At 34.9% G+C, this 26,089-nt stretch overlaps 1 protein-coding gene across 2 annotated transcripts in view; it reads left to right on the forward strand.

Annotated features, from left to right (window-relative positions):
- Positions 1–773: 773 nt before the first annotated feature.
- The window catches only part of LOC140440063 (regucalcin-like), a 43,899-nt gene continuing 18,583 nt past the window's right edge, over positions 774–26,089 (forward strand). For both annotated transcript variants that reach the window (XM_072530322.1, XM_072530323.1), the window contains exons 1-3: positions 774–1,336; positions 9,397–9,560; positions 12,240–12,443. In XM_072530322.1, coding sequence (XP_072386423.1) covers positions 1,332–1,336; positions 9,397–9,560; positions 12,240–12,443 — 373 coding nt within the window. In that variant the 5' untranslated portion in view covers positions 774–1,331. The remainder of the gene's footprint in view (positions 1,337–9,396; positions 9,561–12,239; positions 12,444–26,089) is intronic.

Genomic DNA, 26,089 nt, shown 5'->3' on the forward strand with positions numbered 1-26,089 from the left:
GTACTGTTTTATTATCCACCCGTACAACTGAGTCGGTTTAAATAGATATCGAATATAAGTATGTAAGATATAATAGATATCGAATGTAAGTAAGTATCGAATATAAGACAAGGTCCAAGTAGTGCGAGTACAATGCTACAATGTACGCGTACTCGTACTCGGTTATATTGGTGTTAGGGATCAGTTCCACAAGTATAAATAAAATACCTGTTCCAAAGTAACTGGTACAAGATCAGGTCACCATCCCTAGTCATTTTGTGCAATCGCAAATACTGACTTCCTAACCAAAAAAATGGCGCAAGGTCACCGAATTTGTCTGACAGCTACCAATGTAAATTTATCGGAGTGCACCTTCGGTGGTTAAACCGTGATGATTTACCGACAAATGACCGGACAGATTTGCCCTATCACATGGATCGTAAACCACAAATATTGGGGACAAAAACGGTATTCCTCGTTGAGTTAGTTTCCGTCTTTTTATTTTGTCTTTTTCTAGTATGTATTTGCTTTTTTTTTCTTTGCCAACTGTGAACCCATGAAAAACGCATCTCCACGTTCAGTGTGATCCCGGATTTATACTCATACTATTTTTCCTACACCACTTATATTGCTATTATGTTATAATCTGTGTACAAAACCTTTCCCCAGACCCCCCGAGAACTCCAATATCGATTGGGACCAATTGCAGATTTCGGGGCGCACACGACGACCACACGGAGAGAAAGAGAAACATAATTAGTGATCGACCAGAGTAATACCACCGAACAACATTGTTCGGTGGTAATACCAGGACGTTACGTTTACTCTGCACTCGCACTGCATTATTTGTAAATGTAAGCCGCGATTCCTAAGAAAACATACTACCTATATCACGGCTTATACACCACGAATACAGTATATTAGAGTCAATTAAAATATTAAACTTTATTATTGCTAATATAGCTATAACGAGTTATATATCTGTGTGCTTTTTTTATTATTTAATATGATAAAAATCGTTAAATTGGTTCGTTTTTCCACTGAGTAAACGTGACAACCGCACGTTCAATGGTTTATCAGATGTATTATTTTAACCGTAACAGTTCACGGTCGTCATTAAAATCTGTATACTAAGGTTATTATCTAATTCAGCGGAAATTAGAAAACCCATAAAACTGCATGTCTTTACGAATTAATACAAAACGTAAAAAATCATGTGTGTATTAACTGATATGTTTTTATGACAAGATTGCAACATTATTAAGTAGTAAAACATCCTGTATAAAGACAAAAGCGCTCGTTTGTGATTTATTTTTTCGGTTAGTGCGTGAATAAGAACATCTGTCGTTAAAATGAAGTAAGTAAAATTATTTTTAGAAATTATATAATGTACATAATTAATATTTATAAGTATAAAAATATTTTGCTCCTTTCACGCTTAGTAGGTCTTCCACATACTTCTATTATGTTATGTATGACAGTTAGTTAACAAGCTGTCACCCGATCTGTATGACACTTAGCAAATGACTAAAATCCCGATGAACGGGTTGATTTTAATTTAGCGGACTTTAAACATTTTTTTTTTCAAATATGCGGAAACAATGGGTGTCCACAGGGAGGGGCAGGGTGGGGCAGCTGCCCCCTCTAGAGAGCACGAGGCGAGTGTAAAATTGGTGAATAAGCGATATAGAAAAATACAAAGTTGTAACTTAATCTTGATTTTGAATGCAACCACTCTGTTTCTACATTCTAGCTGGGACGAAAAAACCACATAAACTTAACAAAACTTTAATGAAAATTTGAAATCTGATATTATTTTATTTACCTAATATTTTTTAAATCTAAAAGCAAAAGCAACGACCCCTGAAGTCGTAAAACCAAATATTTTGATGGCCTTATGAGTTCTTAGAATACATTTAGCGCAAACCGGAAGTATTTCCAAGAACAAGTAATAAGTCCAAATATGCAATTCAACGAATTTTAGATCCTTTGAACTTTGAGCACAAGCTTTGCTTTGGGATTCATTATTCATTTCAGTTTTTGAGTCATTCTCTAGCTTTAGTAGATAGTAGATGTAGAAATAATAAGTTGCAAGAGTGATCTCCCGAATTTTGATATTTGTACGAGTGTTTTGTGTCTTTTTTGTTTGGTGTATTTATTTACGATGAATAGTTGGTTCCAAACACTTCACAATGGTCCAGACCATTGTGAAGTGTTTGGTTAGATACATACCATGGAGCTTTACGTACCATACGGAGTATTTTGGATTGGAGCGTTTAAATTATCTTCGTATTTGAAGGTTTACTACAGGCCCATAGTTCTATTCCATATACCCAAATTGGTATAAGTATAGTTTTGTACAAAAAGTGCGTCCATGTATGTTTTTCATCCAGGTGCGATCCCAAGCATTTGACAACTGGTTTAATAGGAATGGGAGTATTATTATTTTAAACTTGTGGACATGTGGATTTTCTTGGTGTAAAAGTAATTTGTACCGATTTGCTAGCATTAACACTGATCTTCCATTGCTTAAGCCAGTTTTGTAATTGATTTAAATGATTTTGTACTTTTTGTGATGCTGGGTCGATATCCACTGCCAAGATTCCCGTGTCATTGGCAAATGTAGCTAAGAAGGTATCATTGCTGATTGGAACATATGCTGTAAATATTAGATACAGAAATAAGCTCAAAATGCTACCCTGAGTTACGCCAGATTGTATGATGTGGTAATTTGAGTAACTGTCTTCAATTTTGACTTGGAAGTAACGCATAAAGATATGATTTTAGTATAAAGTATAGTTGGTCTGTTAGGTGTAATTTCAGTTTGTAGAGGAGACCTTTATGTCATACTCTATCAAATGCCTGTTGTATATATAGAAACACTCCAGCGCAAAACTTTTTGTCTTCGAGAGTTGTTTTAATTATATTTACTATTTTGTGGCATTGTTGGATGGTTGAGTGTTCACTTCTAAATCCGAATTGGTGTATAATTTCGTTTATGGGGACAACTTGCTCGATTTTATGTATATGTACTTTTAACATTATTGGGAGTAGGCTTATAGGGCAATATGAATTTGCTTGCTTTGCGGGCTTACCAGGTTTCGGAATCATAGTAACTTGAGCAAATTTCCATTGTATTGGAAAGTATCGAAGACGTAGTATGCTGTTGTATATTATTGTTAATAGCACCACTGCTTTTCTCGGTAGCTTCTGAAGTAATTCCCCTATTATCAAATCATAGCCAGGGGGTTTCTTAGGATTTAGCATTTTTATTTGCTGTCGAACCTCTGTCGGAGTAAATGTTGTCAGAGGAAGAAATAGTTGACATGGAGTTTCGAGGTACATTCTTATATCATCCTTCATCGTTATTAGTATCTGGTGCTGCGAATACAGTTGCAAGACGCTCTGCGAATACTGTTGTTTATTCTGCGTTTGTGCGGGCTCAGGTCATATCTGTTTTGACGTGACAACGTCTTAAATTAGGTTGTGGCTCGGAGTCATTTAAGAAAAAGTGTAACGCCCGCTCACGTCTGTTACAGTGAGTCGCCGAACGAGAGAGAGGCCCGCCGGACCGGCGAATGCCTTGCGTCTCTCTCCTACTCAAACATGATCGGTCCGCTGCGCGCGGCACTAGAGAATTAGGCGCGTTGAATCGCTAAAGTTGAAAATCGTTTAAAGTATCGTCAGCTGTGTCTGTAGTAAAAATGTGGAGTGCTTAGATTCGTCATTTACAACAACTACAACAATAAAGGTAAATAATTGTACACTAATATTTCATTATCGTAAACTATGATTGATTGATTAATTGTTAGATTGACACAAAAGTTGGGAAACTGAGTTTATAGGTTATGTCATACTATTGACAAATGTTGATAGTGTTAAGTAAATTATTAGTTTAAATCACTTTGCAATCAATCGTAATTCAGTCGATTGAGAAGAAACAGCGCGTATTGCTAGTCAAACATTTAAAATAACAAATTATAACTTCTAACCTGTCAAAACAGGGCGACCAAACAAACGAACTAAACCGACCAATCATCACGCGCGGAGTTAGAATTTAACTGTGTTTAGCAAGAATTTCAAATTCCAATTTTAGTAAATGTTTTAATTTTCAACTTTACCATTTACATTTACAAATTTTAATTAATTTCAAATTTATTTAGCAAAAATTTGAACCTTCGATCTGAATAAGTGTTTTGATTTTCAAATTGATTCTTTAAAATTAAAAATATTAAAATATATATAATCAGAAGTGAACGTCACATAACATTATCTGTACTTATTATTATTTAATATGTAGGCAAATACATGTGACCATACTTGGTAGACACAATTGGAAATAGTAATTTTTTATAACTGAAAAAAATAAATATATAAAATACTGGTAGCAAACAATAACTTCAATGATCGATCTCCGCAACTAATTGATATATCGAAAAAATTTTCAAATAAATTTTGTAGAAAATAATAAGATCAATAATATAATATAAAATAAATAATATATAATTCATATCAATAAATATTCCACCGAGAAAAAGACGTCACGTAAAATCTTCGCCCGTAAAACCGACTTTACAGGCAACCGATTTTTTTTTCTTAAAGGTGAATCAGTTCTCTTATATGAAGGGGATATTATGGTTTTCTTGTACACTTCTTTGGCGCTGTGGTGTTGATTCCCATCCTTTTGTTTCTAAAACTGTTGTTAAATAGTCTATTGCTTTCTCTACATCTTCGTTTTCTTTTATCCTAATATCTAGTATAGTTTTTATATTTACAGAATTTTGGAAAACATCCCTGTTTGTTTCTTTAGTTGTGAGTTTGTGTGGTAGTGTTCTCCATATTATGTGTGTACTTAAAGTTATTATTATTGTACTGTGATCTGATGTTAAATCGAAGTTTGACTCTATTGCACTATGGATGTCATATATTTCTTTTGTTACAGCAAAATCTACCAAATCTGGAATTTTGTTCCAGACACATCCGCAGGCCAGTATGTGATTTCTCCCGTAGATAAGTAACTTAAGTTATTTTGTTGGATGATATTCATTAATGCTCGACCTTTAGACGTGATTAATCTGGAACCCCATGTGATGTGTTTGGCATTCCAGTCTTCTGCTACTATAAATTTGTATTCAAGAGTTTGTATAAAATCATGATACTCTTCGCTTGAAATTGGATATGTAGGTGGGCTGTGGACTGATGATATACTTAGGGAGGTGTTTGTTTCGATTTTAATGATTGCTGCTTAAATTTTTACAACATAGTGTTTAATTTTTGATTTAATAATAACGGCAGAACCTGCATGTCCTCCTCCGTCTGGATGGTTTGCATAATACACAGTATAGTAAGGTATCTTAATAATCGTTCTTTGTGCTGCACAGCTTTGAGATATTAATAGAATGTCTATATTATACATTTTTAAAAACAGTGATATCTCTAATATATGGTTTGAAATGCCATTAGCATTCCACGACGCAATTCGTAGTGACTTGAAAGCTATTTTGTTATTTTGTTAATGACTGTAGTTAACATGGTTAAAATCATGCTATTTTGGTTTAAGAGTTGAGAAAACATATTTTTGAATCCGTTTAGGAAATTTGATAGATAGTTTATCTGCTAAATCGTTGTTGTTATTTTTGTTATCTGCATTTATGTTTTCAATAGTAGCATCTCTATAACTGATTCTGTTGAAATTATGAGCATGATGTTGGGTAGGTATATTTATATTGGGATTGTTGACATGATTTTGAGTGGTGATTTGTTTTGATTTGTCATGGTATCTGAGATTTAGTAGTTCATGATAAAGAGAACATCCTCTGTAATTAGAAGGATGATGTCCATTGCAGTTAGTACAAGTTGCTGGCGTGTTTTTTGGTTTCTTGCAGTCCTTTATGTTGTGTGATCCAGCGCATTTTATGCAATTATATGGTTTTGCACAGTACGTTTTAGTGTGACCATATTCTTGACATCTTGTACATTGTGGTATATTTCTTTTGTGTACCTACCAACAATTTTTTAATGTAGGTAGGTACCTATATCATACTTATCAACATATTCAATTATAAAACTCCCATTTCAATTTTCTTCCTTATTATTATTTAAAATTTTTCATTGTGAACAATAGCCCAAACTAAAGGATGGGGAGTGAGTAAGAACACATGAAGATATTGGGGTACAAGTGCCTATAGTCAATGTTTTAAAGGTGGCGGAACATATTTGTCAAATCATGGATATTTTTAAAAAAACACAGACAGAACGCAGAGAACGTAACAAACACTTTAATGCATGAAGCCAATAAGATAGCCGAAGAATGCGGTTTTAAATTTTCTACCCCTAGAACTGTAAACAAGCAACAGCATAGAAGCAATCAACCAGCTGATATGCCTAGTGAATACTGGAGGTGATCCATGATTCTTCCGTGTCTAGATTCTAATTTTGGCTACAAAAACGTTATTTTCAAAACTTTTCTGAGGGAAACCCCTTCCTCCTCACCCCTCTCAGTGAAGACTCACAATTTACGTCTATATTTGTTATTGCTTATCTTTATTTCTCAAGTCTGTCCTCCCCTAGTTTTGATCCTGCGGACGCTCATGGGAAACATACAGCTTACTTAAAAATGGCTACAGCAAATTAACATTTAAACTATTAGTCACAATTATATAAAGTTGTTTTCACTGCTAATGTGATTAAATCGAGTATCTGGATTAATTCCAAATATTCATATTAATTGTGAAAAAAATGTTCGTTTTAAATGTTGAATTCTTTGTTCACCCAGTGTACACTATGTTAATAATTAGATTAAACGCCTCTGTTTTATTACTGTTAAGTATACAAGGTTATATACAAGCTGATCAACTTTTGTGATGAATTCGTTATATATGTTATTATAAGAGACACAAAAAAAATATTTACAAAAATGGGAAGTGGGTAGCTGTAACCTTCATATCTTAAAATTAGTAACAAATATACAGGTTCTTTCAGAATACTGTACATTATGTTGTTTAGCCCTTTTTATGGCAAATTATTGATATACTGTGTGTTACTATAAAGTTAGGAAAAATAATGAAGCTCCATTTTAAAGGGTGGTGGATTATTATACCAATGTGCATTTGTGCATTAATGCAAAATTTAATATAAGCTCGGTAAAACAGTTTATCACTTTTTAGAGAAAAGTCGCCCACACGGTCTAGATGTTTGGAAGTTTCTAGGAATTATAGATATGTTTACAATTTCTTTATTAGATTTTTATCCCAATTTGTTACGGTATGGATTCAAGTCAAAATATATGTACACACAACCAAACTTATACGGAATCACCATGTATTTCAAACTAATATTTATTTCTTTTAAAAAAACTTGTTATTGTTGCGAAGAATAAGGGTTTTTATTGAAAATAAACAAACCAATAAAACATTTAACGCTTAAAAATAGACCAAGATAAAGTCGACAAAAAGTAACAACGGTTTGTCAGGATCGTTTTATTGTCCAAGTAGATCCAAACGAAAGTGAACGGAAGTTTAATTAACAACATTAGATATGCCGACGATACAGTCATAATAGCCGACAACTTGGAACACTTAGAAAGAATAATAAACAAAATATTAAGATATATTGGAGAATACGGACTCTCTCTTAACATCAAAAAACCAAATTCATGAAAATTAGCAAGAACAACAATACAAACGAAATATTAACGGTAGGCGGCCAGCAGATTAAGAGAGTAAAAAGATATACTTACTTGGGAACGATAATCACAGAAAATAACGATTATTCCGCAGAAATAAGAGTCATAATTGAAAAAGCACGTGCCAACTTCGTGAAAATGAAAAAGATTTTATGCAGCAAAGATCTGACATTGGCCCTCAGAATAAGGCTAATTAAATGTTATGTACGCAATATACTCTACTATGGAGCTGAATCATGGACATTAAACCGGAATACAATAAATCGACTTAACGCGTTTAAAATGTGGACATTTAGAAGATTGTTAAGGATTCCATGGGTAGATAGAGTCACGAATACAGAAGTGTTAAGGAGAATAGGCAGAGAGAGGGAAATGGAAAATACAATAAAAGAAAGGAAATTGCAATATCTCGGACATGTGATGAGAGGCGAAAGATACAACATCTTGAGACTCATAATTCAAGGAAAAGTAGAGGGTAGGAGAAACGTAGGAAGAAGACGCGTTTCCTGGTTGAAGAACCTGAGAGAGTGGTTTGGTTGCAGCTCAAGGCAATTGTTTAGAGCAGCTGCCTCGAAGGTCAGAATAGCCATGATGATTGCCTACCTTCGTCGCGGAGATGGCACTTAAAGAAGAAGAAGAAGATAGAAGAGACCCAACAATTTGTTACCCGCAACTAAAAAAGCAGCTTTTGAAAGGTACAGGTGTAAGTATTTCAGTTGACACAATAAGAAGACTTTGTGCCCAAAGACTATATACCAGTAGACAGTTACGGATTCCCAAATTAACCAGGCAGCACAAAATTGATTGCCTAAATTGGTGTCTTTAATACCAAAACTGGAACATTGGAAAATGGCAAAAGGTGCTATTTTCAGACGAAACCAGGATTTGTGTAAAGTCATATGACCGATAAATTCGTGTACTTAGAGGGCGAGGAAGACAAATAAGAACGGAAACAGCCAGATCTGTTTACAGACCTAAAGGAGAAAGTGTTATGTTTTGAGGAAGTAATGTGGTCGGTGAAAAAACTTCTCTTTAATTTCTATTTAACAAACTTTAATAGCTCTAAGGTATGTTGATTTGGTTCTAGAACTTCTAGTTAGACTCTGAAAAAGTGTAGTGGGAAAAAATTTAATTTTCATGCATGATAATGCACCTCCACATACCAGCAGTTCCTTGAGACTTCCTTGAAGCAGAAGATATCGCTATTCTGTAGTGACCTGCTTGCTCACCCGACCTTAACCCTATAGAGCATTTGTGGGATATGCTTAAAGAAAGAATTGGACCTCGCTGGGATAATCCACAAAACACCATACAGCTAGTACAAGTTGCTCTTGAAGAAAGGAAACAAACTACCACAATAAAATGTTTACAATATGTTTAGGAGCATGCCCACGCGAATTGGAGCTTGCATAAGGCCTAGTGTTAGTAACACTGACTACTAAAAAAAACATAAATAAATAAGAGCAATCTAACCATCATTCCTTGTACATAGAAATTTTGTATGCTATTTATTGACTTTAAAACATAATTTTAATTTTATTTTTAAGGAATTGATGGGTTTCTTTAATTTTTATATATTGGTAATTAAATTGCTTTAAAATAAATGTTATTTGACTTTGTAGCTTCTTTTTCTTTAATTTGATTAAAAGGGTAAGAAATATCAGATGATTCCATTTAAGTTTGGTTGTGTTTACATAAATATAAAAGTTGTTTACGTTGATTATTTTTTTTAGTGAGCTAAAGATAACGAAATTAACTACACCAATTCATCATGGAGAAGGGCCATATTGGTGCCCAGAATCTAAAGTTTTATTATATACAGATACTTTTAAGGCAACTTTGTACAAATTAAAAACTAACAGAGATACACCAATGTCGCCGGAATGTTTTAAGTTACGTAAGTTACTTTATAACTATAACAACGCTATCAGTAACTCAAATCGTTTTAGTATAATATTATTTTTTTTAAATTCTCGTTTATTTTCTTTAATAAATTTAATAAATAAATTTAATAAATTCTTTATAATAATTTAAATAAAAAATAAACATTTTCTTCTGAATGTAACAGGAGCTCCCAAAAACTACAAGAAAGTGCATTTTTAGCGGCTTTCACTGGCCATTCTATGCTGGAATGACAGTTTTCTATAGTAGCTGTTTTCTCTCACTTTCTCTCTCTTTCACTCTCTCTATCACTTTATATCTCTCTCCAATGGCGCTATAACCCAAGTAAAATCTTAACCTCCTCCAAACTATGCCTCCAATATGGCCAATCTCGCGCCGATCTCCTCCAGGTTTTCATGTTTAGCAAATGTTGCGCATCTGCTGCCACTTCATCCTTTTGGTCTTGTGCCACATATTTTACTATCTAGGTTGCTCTTTTTGTCAATTTTTTGATCGCCATTCTTACTACATGACTACAAGACTATCGAAGTGTCTAAAGTTGAACGAATTCTGAGATCGGTGCCTCTTTGAACACGTGGTAGAGTTCATGGTTGTACGTGGATTGTTTTCGTTAATAGGTAGCTTTTTTTGTGTGTTTTTAGTCATCACCAATATCTCACGTGCATATTATACTATTGGTCTGATAATAGCTTTGTAGACTCTGATTTTCGATCTCCAGTATGTGGATATTTTGAATGATATTTTGGAGCTAACACATAAGCGAGTGAAAAATTAGCATTGTTTTACTTTACTATTCTTCTTTGAATTTCTGGTTTCTCTATTCCATCTGTGTTTAGTGCAACTGCCAGATATGTGAAACTTTCTATAGTTTTAATATCGCCTCTAATTTAACTGCGCGTCTGTGTTTCCTAGCTTTTTTTGTGTTTTAAATATTTATTTTTAGTCCGATTTTTTTTACCACTGTTTTTAATTGTGAATATATTTCTGCTGCCTCTTATGTTCTGCGAGATATAATTCTGATGTCATCCGCATAGGCAGCAATCGGCTATGCAACATAATGTATTGATTTATTTATTAGGAGAGTACTTCTTCCTATATTCAGCTGTTGTAACATATTCAAGAGTCAGGTTGCATATTGTTGGGGCCAGCCCGTCTCCTTGCTTTATATTTGACTATTAAGAAGTTCTTAGTGGCTCATTTTGTACTCTGACAGTTGCTGTTGACGAGTATATTGTTGCTTTTACTAGTCAGATATATTAATGGAGGATATTAAAGTTATGCAATATTTGATATAACTTATGTTTATGAATTGAGTAATAGTACTGTTTGAAACCTATGAATATGTTGTTGACGTAAATGTCGTATTCCCACGATTTGTCTAGAATTTATTTCACTGTGAATAGCTGATTAGTTGTAGATCAGTTTCCTTGTCGGAGACCAGCCTACTAGATGTAGGCCACCTAATTTATATAGCTCAGAAGGAACGTTGTCAATACATTTTGGGCCTTGGTATTTTTTGTGCTTGTATTGCTGGTTTTTTTATTGCTTTATTTTCTTAATTCGCTAAAAGTGGTTTTCCAGACTGATTTTATTCTTTTTGGATCACTGTTTATTTCACTGGTTCTTCTTGTTTTTCAGTATATGCTTCTCTTATATCGTTGCTTTGAAAATTTTATTTTTATTTTCTATATATTACCGTTTTGGTATTTACTTTTCACTGTACAGCATATTTTATCGGCCTCGCGTCTAGCATCTTCTGCTTTTTGCGGCTGTTTTGTCTATCAAGACATGACTTGGTTGGCGTTTGTTCCACCAAGCATAATCCAGGCCACTTTGTGTATGTTGCGGTGTGGGAAAAAATTCAAGATCACTATCATGTTTTTTACTGGCATAGTTGATAGGTAATTCTCCATTTAGGTAGCTGTTTTGATCCTGAAATTTAAAGTACTGTATTTATTGACGTGTTAAGTAGTGACAAAAACTTTACTGGCGAAGAGCTTTAAAAAGCTATCATTTAGATAGCTGATGATGCTAGAAATTATATTGACTAAAAAACTAAATACGATATTCCATTAATGGTAAAAATAGTCTTCTATATTATTGGATATAAAAATAATATAGTTCACAGGATTAGTTTCTCTGGTAACCCATAAGCGAATTTTTTTTTCAACAGCAGAAAATTCAAACAGACTGTTAACAGTCAAAACAATAAATAAAGAGCACTGTAGAAAGAAATAAATTTGACAAAAGTTATTATTAAAATTGATAGAAGCATTTTGACAAATTTTAGCAGACGAAAGCTAAAGACGGTCACTGAGATGATGACGAAAATGTCAAATGAGAAACCCCCTCTATAACATAGTTAGATATAGAAAAAAAGATCTAGAATGCCCTTTGTAAATATAAAATTCTTAATGACTTAGTGCGGGTTTACATCAACAATACAATGATTAAGCTGTGAGCAGTCTTTAAGTGCGCATAACATTAAAAAAAACAGATTTTAGTACACATGTTTCGTAATCAAGTTCCAGAAACAAGAAGTATCTCTTTTGATGAAGACAAAAGAAAAGGGAAGAAGAAATCGGGTATAAGAAATAAAGTACAACAATCTACGTAAATTTAGTTAAGATTTGTTTCTATTATTTTTCTATAAAGTTATTGTCTTTTGTTTTAGCTAATCATGATACTGTAGGTTTTGCAATACCAATAAAAGATAAAAAAGACACTTGGGTTGTATGCGGTGATCGGCAAATGTATGAATTAAAATGGCCAGACAAGGGAAAAGTACAATTTAAACAAATACATACTGTAGAAAAGGATAAACCAAAAAATCAGTTTAATGACGGTAAAGCCGATATACATGGAAGAATTTGGGGAGGTAAGTTTTAATCCAACTTTTGCTTATTTTTGCCAGAATAGTTCATACAAAAAAAATTTTGATTTTATAACTTTTTTAATTTATTAGATTGCTAAAAATCCTTTGACAAAGCGATTTAAGTCAAGTGTTTATTATAATTCTAGAGATTTTTCAGTTGTTTTTTTATACTGAAGCATGTTCATAATTTCTTTAAATTATTCCCTTTAATAAACTATTTTCACGCCGCCCATGCCTGCATACCTTCGTTTTGTTACGCCTTTTTTTAACAAAGAAATAACTTCGCCAAATGTTTCTTCTTCTTTTTATCTTGTTTTGCTACATAAAAATCTTTCCTAATAACAAAGGAAAAAGGACCTATTGTGAAATCTCCGAGCTACCTTCTCAGAAAATCAGAAGAGTTGTTTTTCGTAGAAACTTTACTTTCTATTGGTAAACGCTACGAAAATGAACCCCAATATCCCGGTTATTTCATGTCAATTTCGCGTGGCATCCTTCAGCCAATATCCCTTCCCTATTTTCAACCTTCGCTTGTCTAAGCCCTTCTAAATTCACAATCCGATATTCATTTCCAAGTTGGTTCCTGTGGCAAGCGGTCTTATCTTCGACAATCGGCGGTAAGTGGATTTTCAATTCACCCTTATTTATCTTTACACAGTGAGTCCTATATTAAATATTTTCTCTTTTGTCCAACAGACGTGTTCCACTTCGAAGGAACGAGGTCACTTCTGTTTGCCGATTAACCATTAGCCATTAACGATTAGCCATTAGCCATTGGCCATTATTTAATATTCACCATTCATTGTGCATTATTCATCATTCATCTCTACTACCGATTATTACCTGTGCTATTCCTGTTTGGCTGTTTATCTTCTCGTCTGCCGAAATCAAACCGTAATTCGTTGCTGTAGCTACCTGTTGCCGAGGACCAAGTGTCAAGTGACTTTATTGAAGGCCTAACGCCACTATCTGTATCCACCTGTGGCATATTAATTGTGAGTAGTAAATTTTATTGACTAAAGCTCAACTTTGATACCTAAACCGTAAGAATTTGATTTACAACGTTTAGTTTAGTGACCTTGCTGTTTATGGTTAAACGGAACGAACTATTATGAGTTTGAACCTACGATATAATATATGTATAAATTACGGACCATTTCTTTTATATTAATGTAGGGTATATTTATGTTAAATTTCATATATAGATTTGAGGTGATCACATTCAATAAAAAAATTTTTGGTAAACGTTTAAGTGTTCTCAAGGCATAATAATAATTTGTTTGACGAATATTGACTATTATAATGTCCCTTGCTTTCTTCTATTCTTGAGAATACTACGTTATGCAGAATTATTTTCCCAAAAAAGATATTTTTTGTTTTTATTCGATTATAAATTAATCAATCACTTATCTCGTGTCATCTAACTGTGCCGTAAAGATTGTTATAGTGTATTTTTTTTTTATATACCTCAATATAATTTTGTTGACGAACCTTTTGCTTTTTATTTTTATTGTTATGATATGAATATATATTATTGTGCATGGTGTATCTCTTTCAGGCATTTTTACTGATTTATGTTATTTGTTTTATCGTATAATTAGTGTATCTGTGTCGAAATATTGAGTGTGTACCGCACGATCAAGATACCTTTTCTCTCACGGTTTATTTTATTCTCGCGTATCTTAACTGTATCTTATCTTTCTCATTATCGTATTCTCTATGCCTTAAGGTTTCCCTGTTCCTCTAAAAATAGGGTGGTGCCCAAATAACTTTTCTTCTCTTATCTCTTATCTTCTCTTCTAACTTCTTGTCTTTGTGTCGTAAGTACTTCCTTAATTGATCCGTGATATTTGAGCTGTAACAAGAACCCCGACCAAGATACCTCTACCAGACTGAAGCCCGAGCCTAGTACCGTTCTTTGTGTAACCTTCAATCGATCATCCAGAGGGTACACAGAAAAGAATGGCGCCCAATGTGGTAGCTAACAGCAAGAAAATATCGTCCAATGTGGTAGCTAAATGGTAAAAAATAGCACCGCAACGCAGTCTTCAAATATAAGTATCTTCTCTTCTCTCGACTATTTTTTATCTAAACGAGTTTAAAAATGGATTCTTCTGTTATCTCTTATCTCAAGGTAAATCAGATCGATTACGAACTGAAAATCAGAGGTATTAAGTCAAATAGAACTCTTTCCGAAAAAAAATCTATCCTTAAGAAAGCCCTTCAGAAAGCCACTCCGATTATCGATCTAACGGAAAATCCCCTTATCTTTGAAGATGAATCAAGCCAGATCGAAACTATCTTTTCCGAAGTCGAAAATCTTATTTCTGAATTTGAAGGAAACCCTAGTGATTCTGTCTACAAAAGAACAAAGGCCCATTTATTGCATCTTTCCCTAAGACTACAACGTCTAACCCCAGATCCACAGAAACCTGTGGAATCGAATTTTAAAGACGAAGCTATCTCTACCTGCCTTCTGTTAGAAGCAAACCTAGATGATAAAATAATCACTACCGACTCGAATCCTGCATATATACCTTTAACTTCACAAGCTCCTATGCCAGCCATTAACCCTATCGTCCATGTTAATACTCCTGTCAATGTAGGTGATTGGAATATTAAATTTTCCGGTGATCCTAAGCATCTATTTAGTGTCTTGGAAAAAATTCAAAATCTTGCTGAATCGCGTGATATTCCCGATGCGATACTTTTCCGATCTGCCGTGGAATTTTTTTCAGGTAACGCAGCTAAATGGTTTAGCAGCGTTAAATCTAAACTTACCTCTTGGCCACAACTGGTCGAATTACTTAAATTCACATTCCTTCCGCATGGCTATGAAGACGAACTGTGGGATCAGATCAAAAGCCGTAAGCAAAGAAAAAATGAACCTTTCGTTCTGTATCAAGCAGACATACTTAATTTAATAAAGAGATTACCGAGACAGCCCTCCGAAAAAACCATAATCTCTTATATTCGTTCAAATCTCCTACCGGAATATTCTACTATGATAGCCACTAGTACGGTGGATACCGTAGACCAATTATCTTCTCTCATTAATACCGTCGAAATAAATGCTGCCTCAGTTTTCAAACGTGACCCTCCTTCTATTTCTAGCGTAGAAAACCAAAGGGATGCCCAGAGAAACCCTCCGAGACATTTTCAGTCTAGAAACAATTCTTCTAGTAATACCTTTCCCACGAACCGCTCTTCAGGCAAGAATTACGTACCTCCCTTAACTTCTAAGCCAAACTCTTCCACTGCGTGTTGGAATTGCCAAGGCAAAGGACACAGTCACCGTGAATGTCGTCGTCCGAGGAAAATATTTTGTTATCGATGTGGAAAATCTCAAGTTACCTTCCCACAATGTACAAATTGTAATCCTCCAAAAAACTAACGTACGGAATAAATACTATCGGCTATTCTATTCCCAGACATCCCAAAAAGTCCGATATCTCCCGATCCTCCAGTTATTCTTCAAATAGAATTCAGAATAGAAACTCCTACCGCTTTACCGAAAATGAGTGGAAAAATTACCTTACGGAAGTTAGAAACTTCTATCGTCTTCCTTCTCATAATAAAGTCTGTCCCCTTGTGATCTCTAAAAAGACTGATAAAAGACCCTACATATCTGTAAATATCTACAATCAAGATTTTACTGTACTATTGGATACCGGTTGTTCCATTACGTGTGCCGGACAACAAGGTCTCGCTTTTCTTAATCAAAATAAAATTCCAATAAATAAATCCGTTAACTCGACAGTTTCTCTAGCAGACGGTTCCAATAAAAAAGTAACTGGTCTCATAGATTTACCTATTCTTGCCGATAATGTCTTTAGAGTAATTCAATGCCTTGTAGTGCCTTCTTTACCGTGTTCTTTTATCCTTGGAAGTAATTTTGCTGAACAATTTTGTCTCTCAATTGATTTTAATACCAACCAATGGAATACTAAGTCCGACAAACCAAATCATCCTTTTTCTATGGCCAATCCAGAAGCTATCTTCCCGCATCTTTGTTCGTTAGAATCTCTTAGTCCAGCCGACCGTACCTTAGCGAACAAAATTATTAATAACTTTAACGAAGTTAGTAGCGCTGAAGGTATAGGCCGCACAAATAAAATTCAAATGACAATAGATACAGGCGACTCAAAACCATTCAAGCGACGTCCTTTCCCTATGTCTCCATATATGTCGAATATCTTAAATAAAGAACTAGACTCAATGCTCCAGCTAGGTGTGATAGAACCCAGTTGTAGTTCTTGGTGTTCACCCGTTTTGTTGGTTAGGAAGAAAAATGACGAATTTCGTTTTTGTTTTGATGGTCGTACTTTAAACGATGTCACTAAACATGACACCTACCCGCTTCCAAATATCGATAGGATCCTCTCTCTTTTACGAGGTGCAAAATTTATCTCGTCTATTGATCTTAAGAAAGCTTTCTGGCAAATCCCCTTGGAAAAATCATCTCGTGAAAAAACTGCTTTCGCCGTAGTAGGTCGAGGGTTATTCCAATTTACCGTTATGCCTTTCGGTTTGTGTAATTCAGCACAAACACAACAACGTCTGGTAGATGCAATTTTCGGACCTGAATTCGAACCCTTTATTTTTTGTTATCTTGACGATATAATAGTATGTTCCCCTACCTTTGAAGAACATATCTCTCTTCTTTCTAAAGTTAAAGAAAAGCTAAAGGACGCAAATCTTACCATTAACGTAGATAAATGCGAGTTCTTCAAAACTTCCCTTAAGTTTCTCGGTTATATCGTTGGTGATAATTCTCTTCGGTCGGACCCCGAAAAAATATCTGCTATGATAACCTATCCCAGACCTACAAACACTACCGAAATTAAACGCTTCATTGGACTTTGCTCTTGGTACCGCCGTTTTATTAAAAATTTCTCTACCCTTGTCTCTCCAATAAACGATCTCCTAAAGGGTAAAGGAAAAGAAAAGAAACAAACCATTACTTGGAATCCTGAAGCTGAAAAGTCTTTTATCTTAATCAAGCAAGCCTTAGTATCTGCCCCCGTACTGGTTCAACCAGATTTTTCGAAACCCTTCGTCGTTCAAGCCGACGCCAGTGATACTGGAGTTGGAGCTGTTTTGACGCAAAAATTAGATGATAGCGAACAAGTTATATGTTACGCTAGTCGATCTCTGACTAAAGCCGAGCGAAATTTCTCTGTCACAGAACGTGAGTGCCTTGCCGTCCTTTTCGCCATTGAAAAATTTCGTCCGTACGTTGAAGGAACCAAGTTCACCGTCATCACTGACCACTATTCCCTTCTCTGGTTGACTACCCTCAAAAATCCCTCCGGTCGTCTTTGTCGTTGGGCCATGCGCCTCAAACAACATAACTTTACTCTTGTTCACCGAAAGGGATCCTGCCATAAAGTACCGGATGCACTCAGTAGAATGCACGAACAAGTCCCTCTGGACGAAACTCCTGTAAGTCCCGAATTAGCCTCTCTCGATGTTGATCTAAATAGAATCGAGCCCTGGTATGATAACTTACGGTCAAAAATTATCGCTAATCCAGATAACTTCCCCCAATGGAAAGTAGAAAATGAATATGTTTATAAGTATGTACCTACCTGTCTACCTTTTAAATCTAACGAAATAGAATGGAAAATTTTAGTACCTTCTCCCCAGAAACACGACGTTCTCAAATCCTGTCATGAACCTCCTACTTGTAGCCATTTAGGCTATTTTAAAACTTTATCCCGGGTCAAAGAGAGATTTTACTGGCCGAAGATGAGGAGAGACGTCCTCAAATACGTTCGTTCTTGCCAAGTCTGTGGAGCACAGAAAGCTCCAAATGTTCCTCAAATGGGTTTAATGGGAAATCAGAAGAAAGCCGAGTTCCCGTGGCAAATAATTGCTATTGATTTTATCGGTCCCCTCACGCGCAGTAAAAAAGGTTTCTCTTGGTTACTCGTCGTGACTGACTGGTTCTCTAAATATACGTTAATACAACCCCTACGCAAAGCTACCGCTCAGAATGTCGCTAACTTCCTAGAAAATAATGTTTTCTTAACTTTCGGTGTTCCCCAACACATCATATGCGACAATGCCTCTAATTTTAATAGCAAAATTCTTAAGAATCTTTGTCATGAATACAGAGTTCAAAAAATCTGGTTCACTGCCGTTTATTCCCCCCAATGCAACTTCGTAGAAAGAAGTAATCGTACCATTTGTACCGCTATTCGCAGCTATATTACCGAACATTCCGAATGGGATAGAGAAATTTTTAAAATTCAACAAGCTATTAATACCGCCCGCCATGAAGTTACTCAACACTCCCCAGCTTTTCTGAATTTTGCCCGCAACGTTCCCTTATTAGGAGATTATTATAATCGTCCCTATGACCAGCTCCAAAATATCGAATTCTCTCCCGGTAACAGAGACGAATATGCCTCTGAAATAACTGGACTGTCAACTGTCTTCAAGGAAGTCCAAACCCACCTATCTAAAGCCTATGAAAGAAATGCCAAATACTATAATCTCCGCAAACGAGATGTTCAATTTTCTGTTGGTGATACCGTGTGGCGCAAAAATATTGTTCTTAGTAGTGCTCCAAAACGTTTCATGTCTAAGCTTGCTCCCAAGTATGTCAAGGGTACAATATCTAAAAAATTCTCTCGTCTGGTGTATCAAATAAAAAACGAAGATGGTACTAATGCTGGACGCTGGCATATAAAAGATTTAAAGCCGTGTTATAGTGACTCTTTTGATTCCGAAGTCTCAGAAAATGAGCAAGAATAACTATTTACCATGCTAGAAATATATATATTATACCTTTTGTAACTGTCGTCTAACGCCCACATCTAACTTTATTGACTAGGAACTTTTACCTCCCATATCTATATATGTTATAATACGTCTGTAGTAAAAACGGTTATTTTACTATTTCCTACTATTTCTTATCTGACACTCATACATACATTGTTGTAACAAGATTCGTGAAAACACCTCTCATGTCTTTCTACCGATGTATCTTACCTGTCCATGTAAATTGATGTTTGTTGAGACCCCTATAATTCATGGTTAGTCTTAATTGCTTTGATTTCTACTTATCTATGTCTTTATTTTTACTTTCGACGTCATGCGATTTACCTTAAATTTTTCGTCCTATCTTATAACACACCTTACCTCATTGCGTTGATAAAATAATCGTTATATAGGCTGTGCTGTAGTCCTTATAAGCGAAGAAATCTTACCGTGTTACCTTTATTTAAAAATTTTTTACCTTATCTTCAAATAAAAATGTAAGGATATCTTACCTGTTGGAAATATACCTTACCTTCCAACGAAAAATTTACCTTACCTTCAAATGAAAATTGAAGGGTACCTTATCTGTTGAAAATATACCTTATCTTCCAACAAAAATTGGAAAAGATTTACCTTACCTTCAAATGAAAATTGAAGGGTACCTTATCTGTTAGAAACACACCTTACCTTCCAAAGAAAATTGGAAACATATCGTATCTTGAATAAAACTACCTTGACTCCAAATGGAATAATTAAGGACTACCTTATTTAAGAAAACCTAAGATTTTCTTGCCTTTACCTTCTAAAAAGTACAATTGCCTTATACCTTATCTTTACTGATACAGTGTTTCTAACAAGACTTCCCCTAAATCCCTAAACACACTGTCCGGCTGTGACATCTCTGTCGTGTTTAGAATTCCCAAATCGTGTAGTACTCTCTTTCCTACTTGGTTTAACTTTTGATGTGAGACCCAACATAGAAATAACATCTTCTCTACCCCTTTTCGTCATAGAGATCAGCATCTGCCAGAGATACTAGGCACTGAGGAAGGCTAGGACTGATGTTAGCGGACGTTCGCCAGTTGACTCGCCGAAAATAGTATCTGGATCCTAGTTTCTATTGACCATCTGTGGTAAGAATTCAGTCGTTCTTCAACCGGAATGAGGCCAATTAAATGACTCTCTTAGTGTTAATTTTGGTGCCTAAGAGGTTAGTCCCATCAATACCAGAATAAATACCCTATGTGCACCTGAAAAATTATGTACCATATGTACCCCCTGCTCCTAAACCTCGGGTTTTTGCAACCACATTACTGAAATATAATTTTTAACTCTATTAAATCTCAATCTCTTGTTAATACTGCATAGACTTTTGATAATCATTAAGAGATACTAAGTACGCAAATCCTCATTACAATTCTCCTTGTTAGTTACAAACTCCCTACCTACCTAACCAAAACTTAACATTAGTCTTATTACCTTTATGCCGGGTTACGAAAAACGTTGGCATATTAATCGTCTATTATTACCGCTTATATTTCAATAAGTACCGTTATATGGATTTCTAGCTATCTTCTTACACCACTGAAACTAGGTTAAGTCTATCTTTCTAGTGATGATATCTAAGCAAAATACTCGGACTATCTATTGATACAGTGTTATTTAAACCAAGGTGCCTCACGTTAACAATCTCGCGACGAACTCACTCTCTCGCTCATTGTTTAACGATCTCCATATTGCCTTGTTTGCCTTACGTGTCCTATTTTGCTGTAACAATATCGAGCGGATACCCTCTTATACCTTTTGACACATAAGTGTATATATTAACATAGTTGTATAAAAATATTATATAGGTTAAATAAATTCATTAAGCTTGTACTTTCATACCTTTTGTAAAAATTATAATTATTAAGCATATACCTTTATAACTTTTGTAAAACTTGTAGAATTACTTTTATGTTTTGTCTATTGTGTTAGATAGATACTATTTAGTGTATCGTTTATGTTATGTTATAATGTTACTTGGTCATATTGTACGTATGTGTTATCGTAGTAACGTAAACTTTCCTTGTTTTTCTCAACTTGTCTTTACGATAGTTCTCCCATGCTTCCTTGTTTCACAGTTCCGATGCAAACTCAGTACACCCAGTTTACATCGTGGAAAGGGCTGTGAAGCATGTTCATAATTTCTTTAAATTATTCCCTTTAATAAACTATTTTCACGCCGCCCATGCCTGCATACCTTCGTTTTGTTACGCCTTTTTTTAACAAAGAAATAACTTCGCCAAATGTTTCTTCTTCTTTTTATCTTGTTTTGCTACATAAAAATCTTTCCTAATAACAAAGGAAAAAGGACCTATTGTGAAATCTCCGAGCTACCTTCTCAGAAAATCAGAAGAGTTGTTTTTCGTAGAAACTTTACTTTCTATTGGTAAACGCTACGAAAATGAACCCCAATATCCCGGTTATTTCATGTCAATTTCGCGTGGCATCCTTCAGCCAATATCCCTTCCCTATTTTCAACCTTCGCTTGTCTAAGCCCTTCTAAATTCACAATCCGATATTCATTTCCAAGTTGGTTCCTGTGGCAAGCGGTCTTATCTTCGACAATCGGCGGTAAGTGGATTTTCAATTCACCCTTATTTATCTTTACACAGTGAGTCCTATATTAAATATTTTCTCTTTTGTCCAACAGACGTGTTCCACTTCGAAGGAACGAGGTCACTTCTGTTTGCCGATTAACCATTAGCCATTAACGATTAGCCATTAGCCATTGGCCATTATTTAATATTCACCATTCATTGTGCATTATTCATCATTCATCTCTACTACCGATTATTACCTGTGCTATTCCTGTTTGGCTGTTTATCTTCTCGTCTGCCGAAATCAAACCGTAATTCGTTGCTGTAGCTACCTGTTGCCGAGGACCAAGTGTCAAGTGACTTTATTGAAGGCCTAACGCCACTATCTGTATCCACCTGTGGCATATTAATTGTGAGTAGTAAATTTTATTGACTAAAGCTCAACTTTGATACCTAAACCGTAAGAATTTGATTTACAACGTTTAGTTTAGTGACCTTGCTGTTTATGGTTAAACGGAACGAACTATTATGAGTTTGAACCTACGATATAATATATGTATAAATTACGGACCATTTCTTTTATATTAATGTAGGGTATATTTATGTTAAATTTCATATATAGATTTGAGGTGATCACATTCAATAAAAAAATTTTTGGTAAACGTTTAAGTGTTCTCAAGGCATAATAATAATTTGTTTGACGAATATTGACTATTATAATGTCCCTTGCTTTCTTCTATTCTTGAGAATACTACGTTATGCAGAATTATTTTCCCAAAAAAGATATTTTTTGTTTTTATTCGATTATAAATTAATCAATCACTTATCTCGTGTCATCTAACTGTGCCGTAAAGATTGTTATAGTGTATTTTTTTTTTATATACCTCAATATAATTTTGTTGACGAACCTTTTGCTTTTTATTTTTATTGTTATGATATGAATATATATTATTGTGCATGGTGTATCTCTTTCAGGCATTTTTACTGATTTATGTTATTTGTTTTATCGTATAATTAGTGTATCTGTGTCGAAATATTGAGTGTGTACCGCACGATCAAGATACCTTTTCTCTCACGGTTTATTTTATTCTCGCGTATCTTAACTGTATCTTATCTTTCTCATTATCGTATTCTCTATGCCTTAAGGTTTCCCTGTTCCTCTAAAAATAGGGTGGTGCCCAAATAACTTTTCTTCTCTTATCTCTTATCTTCTCTTCTAACTTCTTGTCTTTGTGTCGTAAGTACTTCCTTAATTGATCCGTGATATTTGAGCTGTAACAAGAACCCCGACCAAGATACCTCTACCAGACTGAAGCCCGAGCCTAGTACCGTTCTTTGTGTAACCTTCAATCGATCATCCAGAGGGTACAATACAAGGACGGAAGATTACAGCGAAAGGGTAGAAGATTTTAAAAATATTTTACATTTGTATTTTTTAAATTGACAAATAATAATAATATATGATTATTAATTAAAGCTTTAAAAATAACAATACTGTTGTGGCGAAGCTTAATCATCTGCTGTATATGGATGATTTGAAATTAATGGCTTCCAGTTGAAACCATCTGCATCATATGCTGAAAACAGTGAAAACATTCTCAAAATGATATCAGTATGCATTTTGGACTAGTCAAATGCCATATTCTAAATATAGTTAGAGGAATGGTTCAGCCCGGAGGTTTTGATGTGCAAGATGGTCAAAACATCGAGGGAATGGGTGAAAATGATGTACACAAATAACTCGGAGTAAAGCAAGCGTGGAAAATTGACCATAAACAAATGAAAACCGAACTAACTTCTGAGTTTCTGCGAAGAGTAAAATAGCTAATTCGACGAGACCTTTTGATCCATATATACATTGTGGGGTCTAAAACTTAAAGTAAATTTTAACTTCCGGTCATCTCAAAACCGGAAGCGAATTTTTGACAATCTCATACGTAATACTAATAATATTCCGAAAAAATATTTTAATTATCTAATATGGTTTTTGAGTAAAGTGGTGGACAAGAAAAGGGCTTAGCGTTTTAGTATATAAGATTTGTTTATGGTATTTAGTACGTACGCCTGTTCCGTACTTATCTACTCATTTGGTATTATAGAGTGGTCAAAAACGGATATAAAAAGGCTTCAGCGAAAAGTAAGAACACTTCTTACAAAAGCGCAAAAACACCATCCACGCAGTGCAGTAGAGAGAACAACATTACTGCGGTATCAAGAGGTAAGGGGACATAGGTGAGCAACTGGATAAACAGGTCACTAATTTAAGAACCTATTTTTAAACGCAGGCTGAGACATCTACATCGAGCAATTTGCACAGTAGATGACACAACACCGCTTAAACTAAGGGAAAAAAATGCGCAACTGGATGAGTAAACCTCTGCATGGACGACATCTCAATGAGATCAGTCAAGAATATGTCGACAATATAGCGTCGAACTATTGTTTTAGATCAGGAAAGATATTTCCCGAGACAAAGGTTGTCCTACTTGCCATTCAGAATCCGGTTATTCTAACTAAAAATTACCTAAAATATATTGTCAAAGACACTCAGGTCCAAAACGACAAATGCCGATATAGATGTCAAGCCCAAGAAACCATCCAACATCTGACAGAGGGCTACCAGGCGTTTCTCGCTGATTAAAAAGAACTGATTAAAAAGAACGACATGACTCAGTAGGAAATATTCGTCACCAAGAACTAACTAGAAAACTGGGACTTCTCCAAAACGACCATCTCCCTTATTATAAATATGTTGCTGACAGAATGCTTGAAAATGACAATTATAAACTTTACTGGGACCGCACTGTGCTCACAGACTAACCAGTGGCACATAATAGACCGGATCTCATACTAGTTAATAAACTTACAAGACAGATTACACTAATAGATGTGGCGACACCTAACAATAAAAACCTGCGTGTTATATACAACGAAAAAATGGCCACGTACAGAGATCTGGAAATACAAATAAAGAGACAATGGAGAATAGAAAGTACTCAGATTATACCTAATATTCTCTCTACTACTGGAGTTATTCCGAAAAGTCTTTTAGAGAACATAAAGCAGCTGAGTCTTAATGAACATCTCTATAAGAGCATGCAAAAAGCAGGACTGTTGCCAAAATCTAGATGCGCAAGAAATTTTTTGAGAGATACTTCGACGTACCAAATCACTGAGAGCTCGATAACACGGAAAAAGTCCCACCAGAGCTTAATCCTTTTGATACCGTTAATATCTGGGATGAGTGAATTTTCCCCTTAGAGGGAGTGTGAGTCGTATGGCTTAAAAATATGGATAATTAAAGAAAATATAGAGGGCTGAAAAGGAGTCGACAGAAGAGCCATTTCATGTTCAAAAATTACTAAGAGTAGCGCAGAATAGAGAACATTTTGATGAAGATCGCAAAGCTCCTGTAATAAAGTGCAGCAAACGAACAAGAAGTTGATATAAGTATAAGCAACATTTTAAAATTATTTTAAAATATACAGGATGTCCCAATAAACTGCGTCTTATCAAAGCTATATTTTTTCTTATTAGACTTATAGTTTATATAGTATATTTTTTCGTAAGGGTTAAAGTAATTATAATAAACTTACTCTAACTTTTAAATAGTTAAATATTTGTCATGAGGGAACATGACATCTCTCTGAATGTGAGGGAACTAATATAAATGAAGAGTAAAACGCTAAAAGCACTCTATAAAGCGTCAAAATAATTGGTCTGAAAATAAACACCTCAAAGACTAAAGTTACCAATCGTGTAGAAAGCGATAAAATTTAAATAAAATGTCATAGAGTAGACCATTTTGTTCTTTGGATGCCATCTCTAATGGATAGCAAAGACTTCTGCAAATTCGTCTCTTCTATTATGTGCGTTTCTTATTGGAGTTTATAGATCTATTAATGAAAACATTTTGCGTTTCTATTACAAGGTGATGAACCTCGGTCGAGAAACGATCGGCTATCGACAACAGCTGTATGCCGAATTTTGCAGGGAGTACCCAGAGATTTAAGTATCTGAACAGCGAATAGCAGATCAATACCGGATAATTATAAGAAATAATCTTATCCCGGAGGCTAGACGCGATACCATCAGAAGCGAAGTCGAACGGGAGATTCATTATAACCTAGCTGTAGATCAAGTCCATAATGAAATCCCTAATGAGCAGATTCCTGAGCCCCTCATACAAGAAACTCAACCTGTTAATACGCAGCAGGACATTAACGAGTTGCACGATAGCCTGGTAAGAGAAATGGCACATGCCGTACAAGAGTTTAATGGTACAAACCCACTTAGCAG

This window comes from Diabrotica undecimpunctata, chromosome 4, assembly GCF_040954645.1.
Source record: "Diabrotica undecimpunctata isolate CICGRU chromosome 4, icDiaUnde3, whole genome shotgun sequence".
Classification (NCBI taxonomy): Eukaryota; Metazoa; Arthropoda; class Insecta; order Coleoptera; family Chrysomelidae; genus Diabrotica; species Diabrotica undecimpunctata.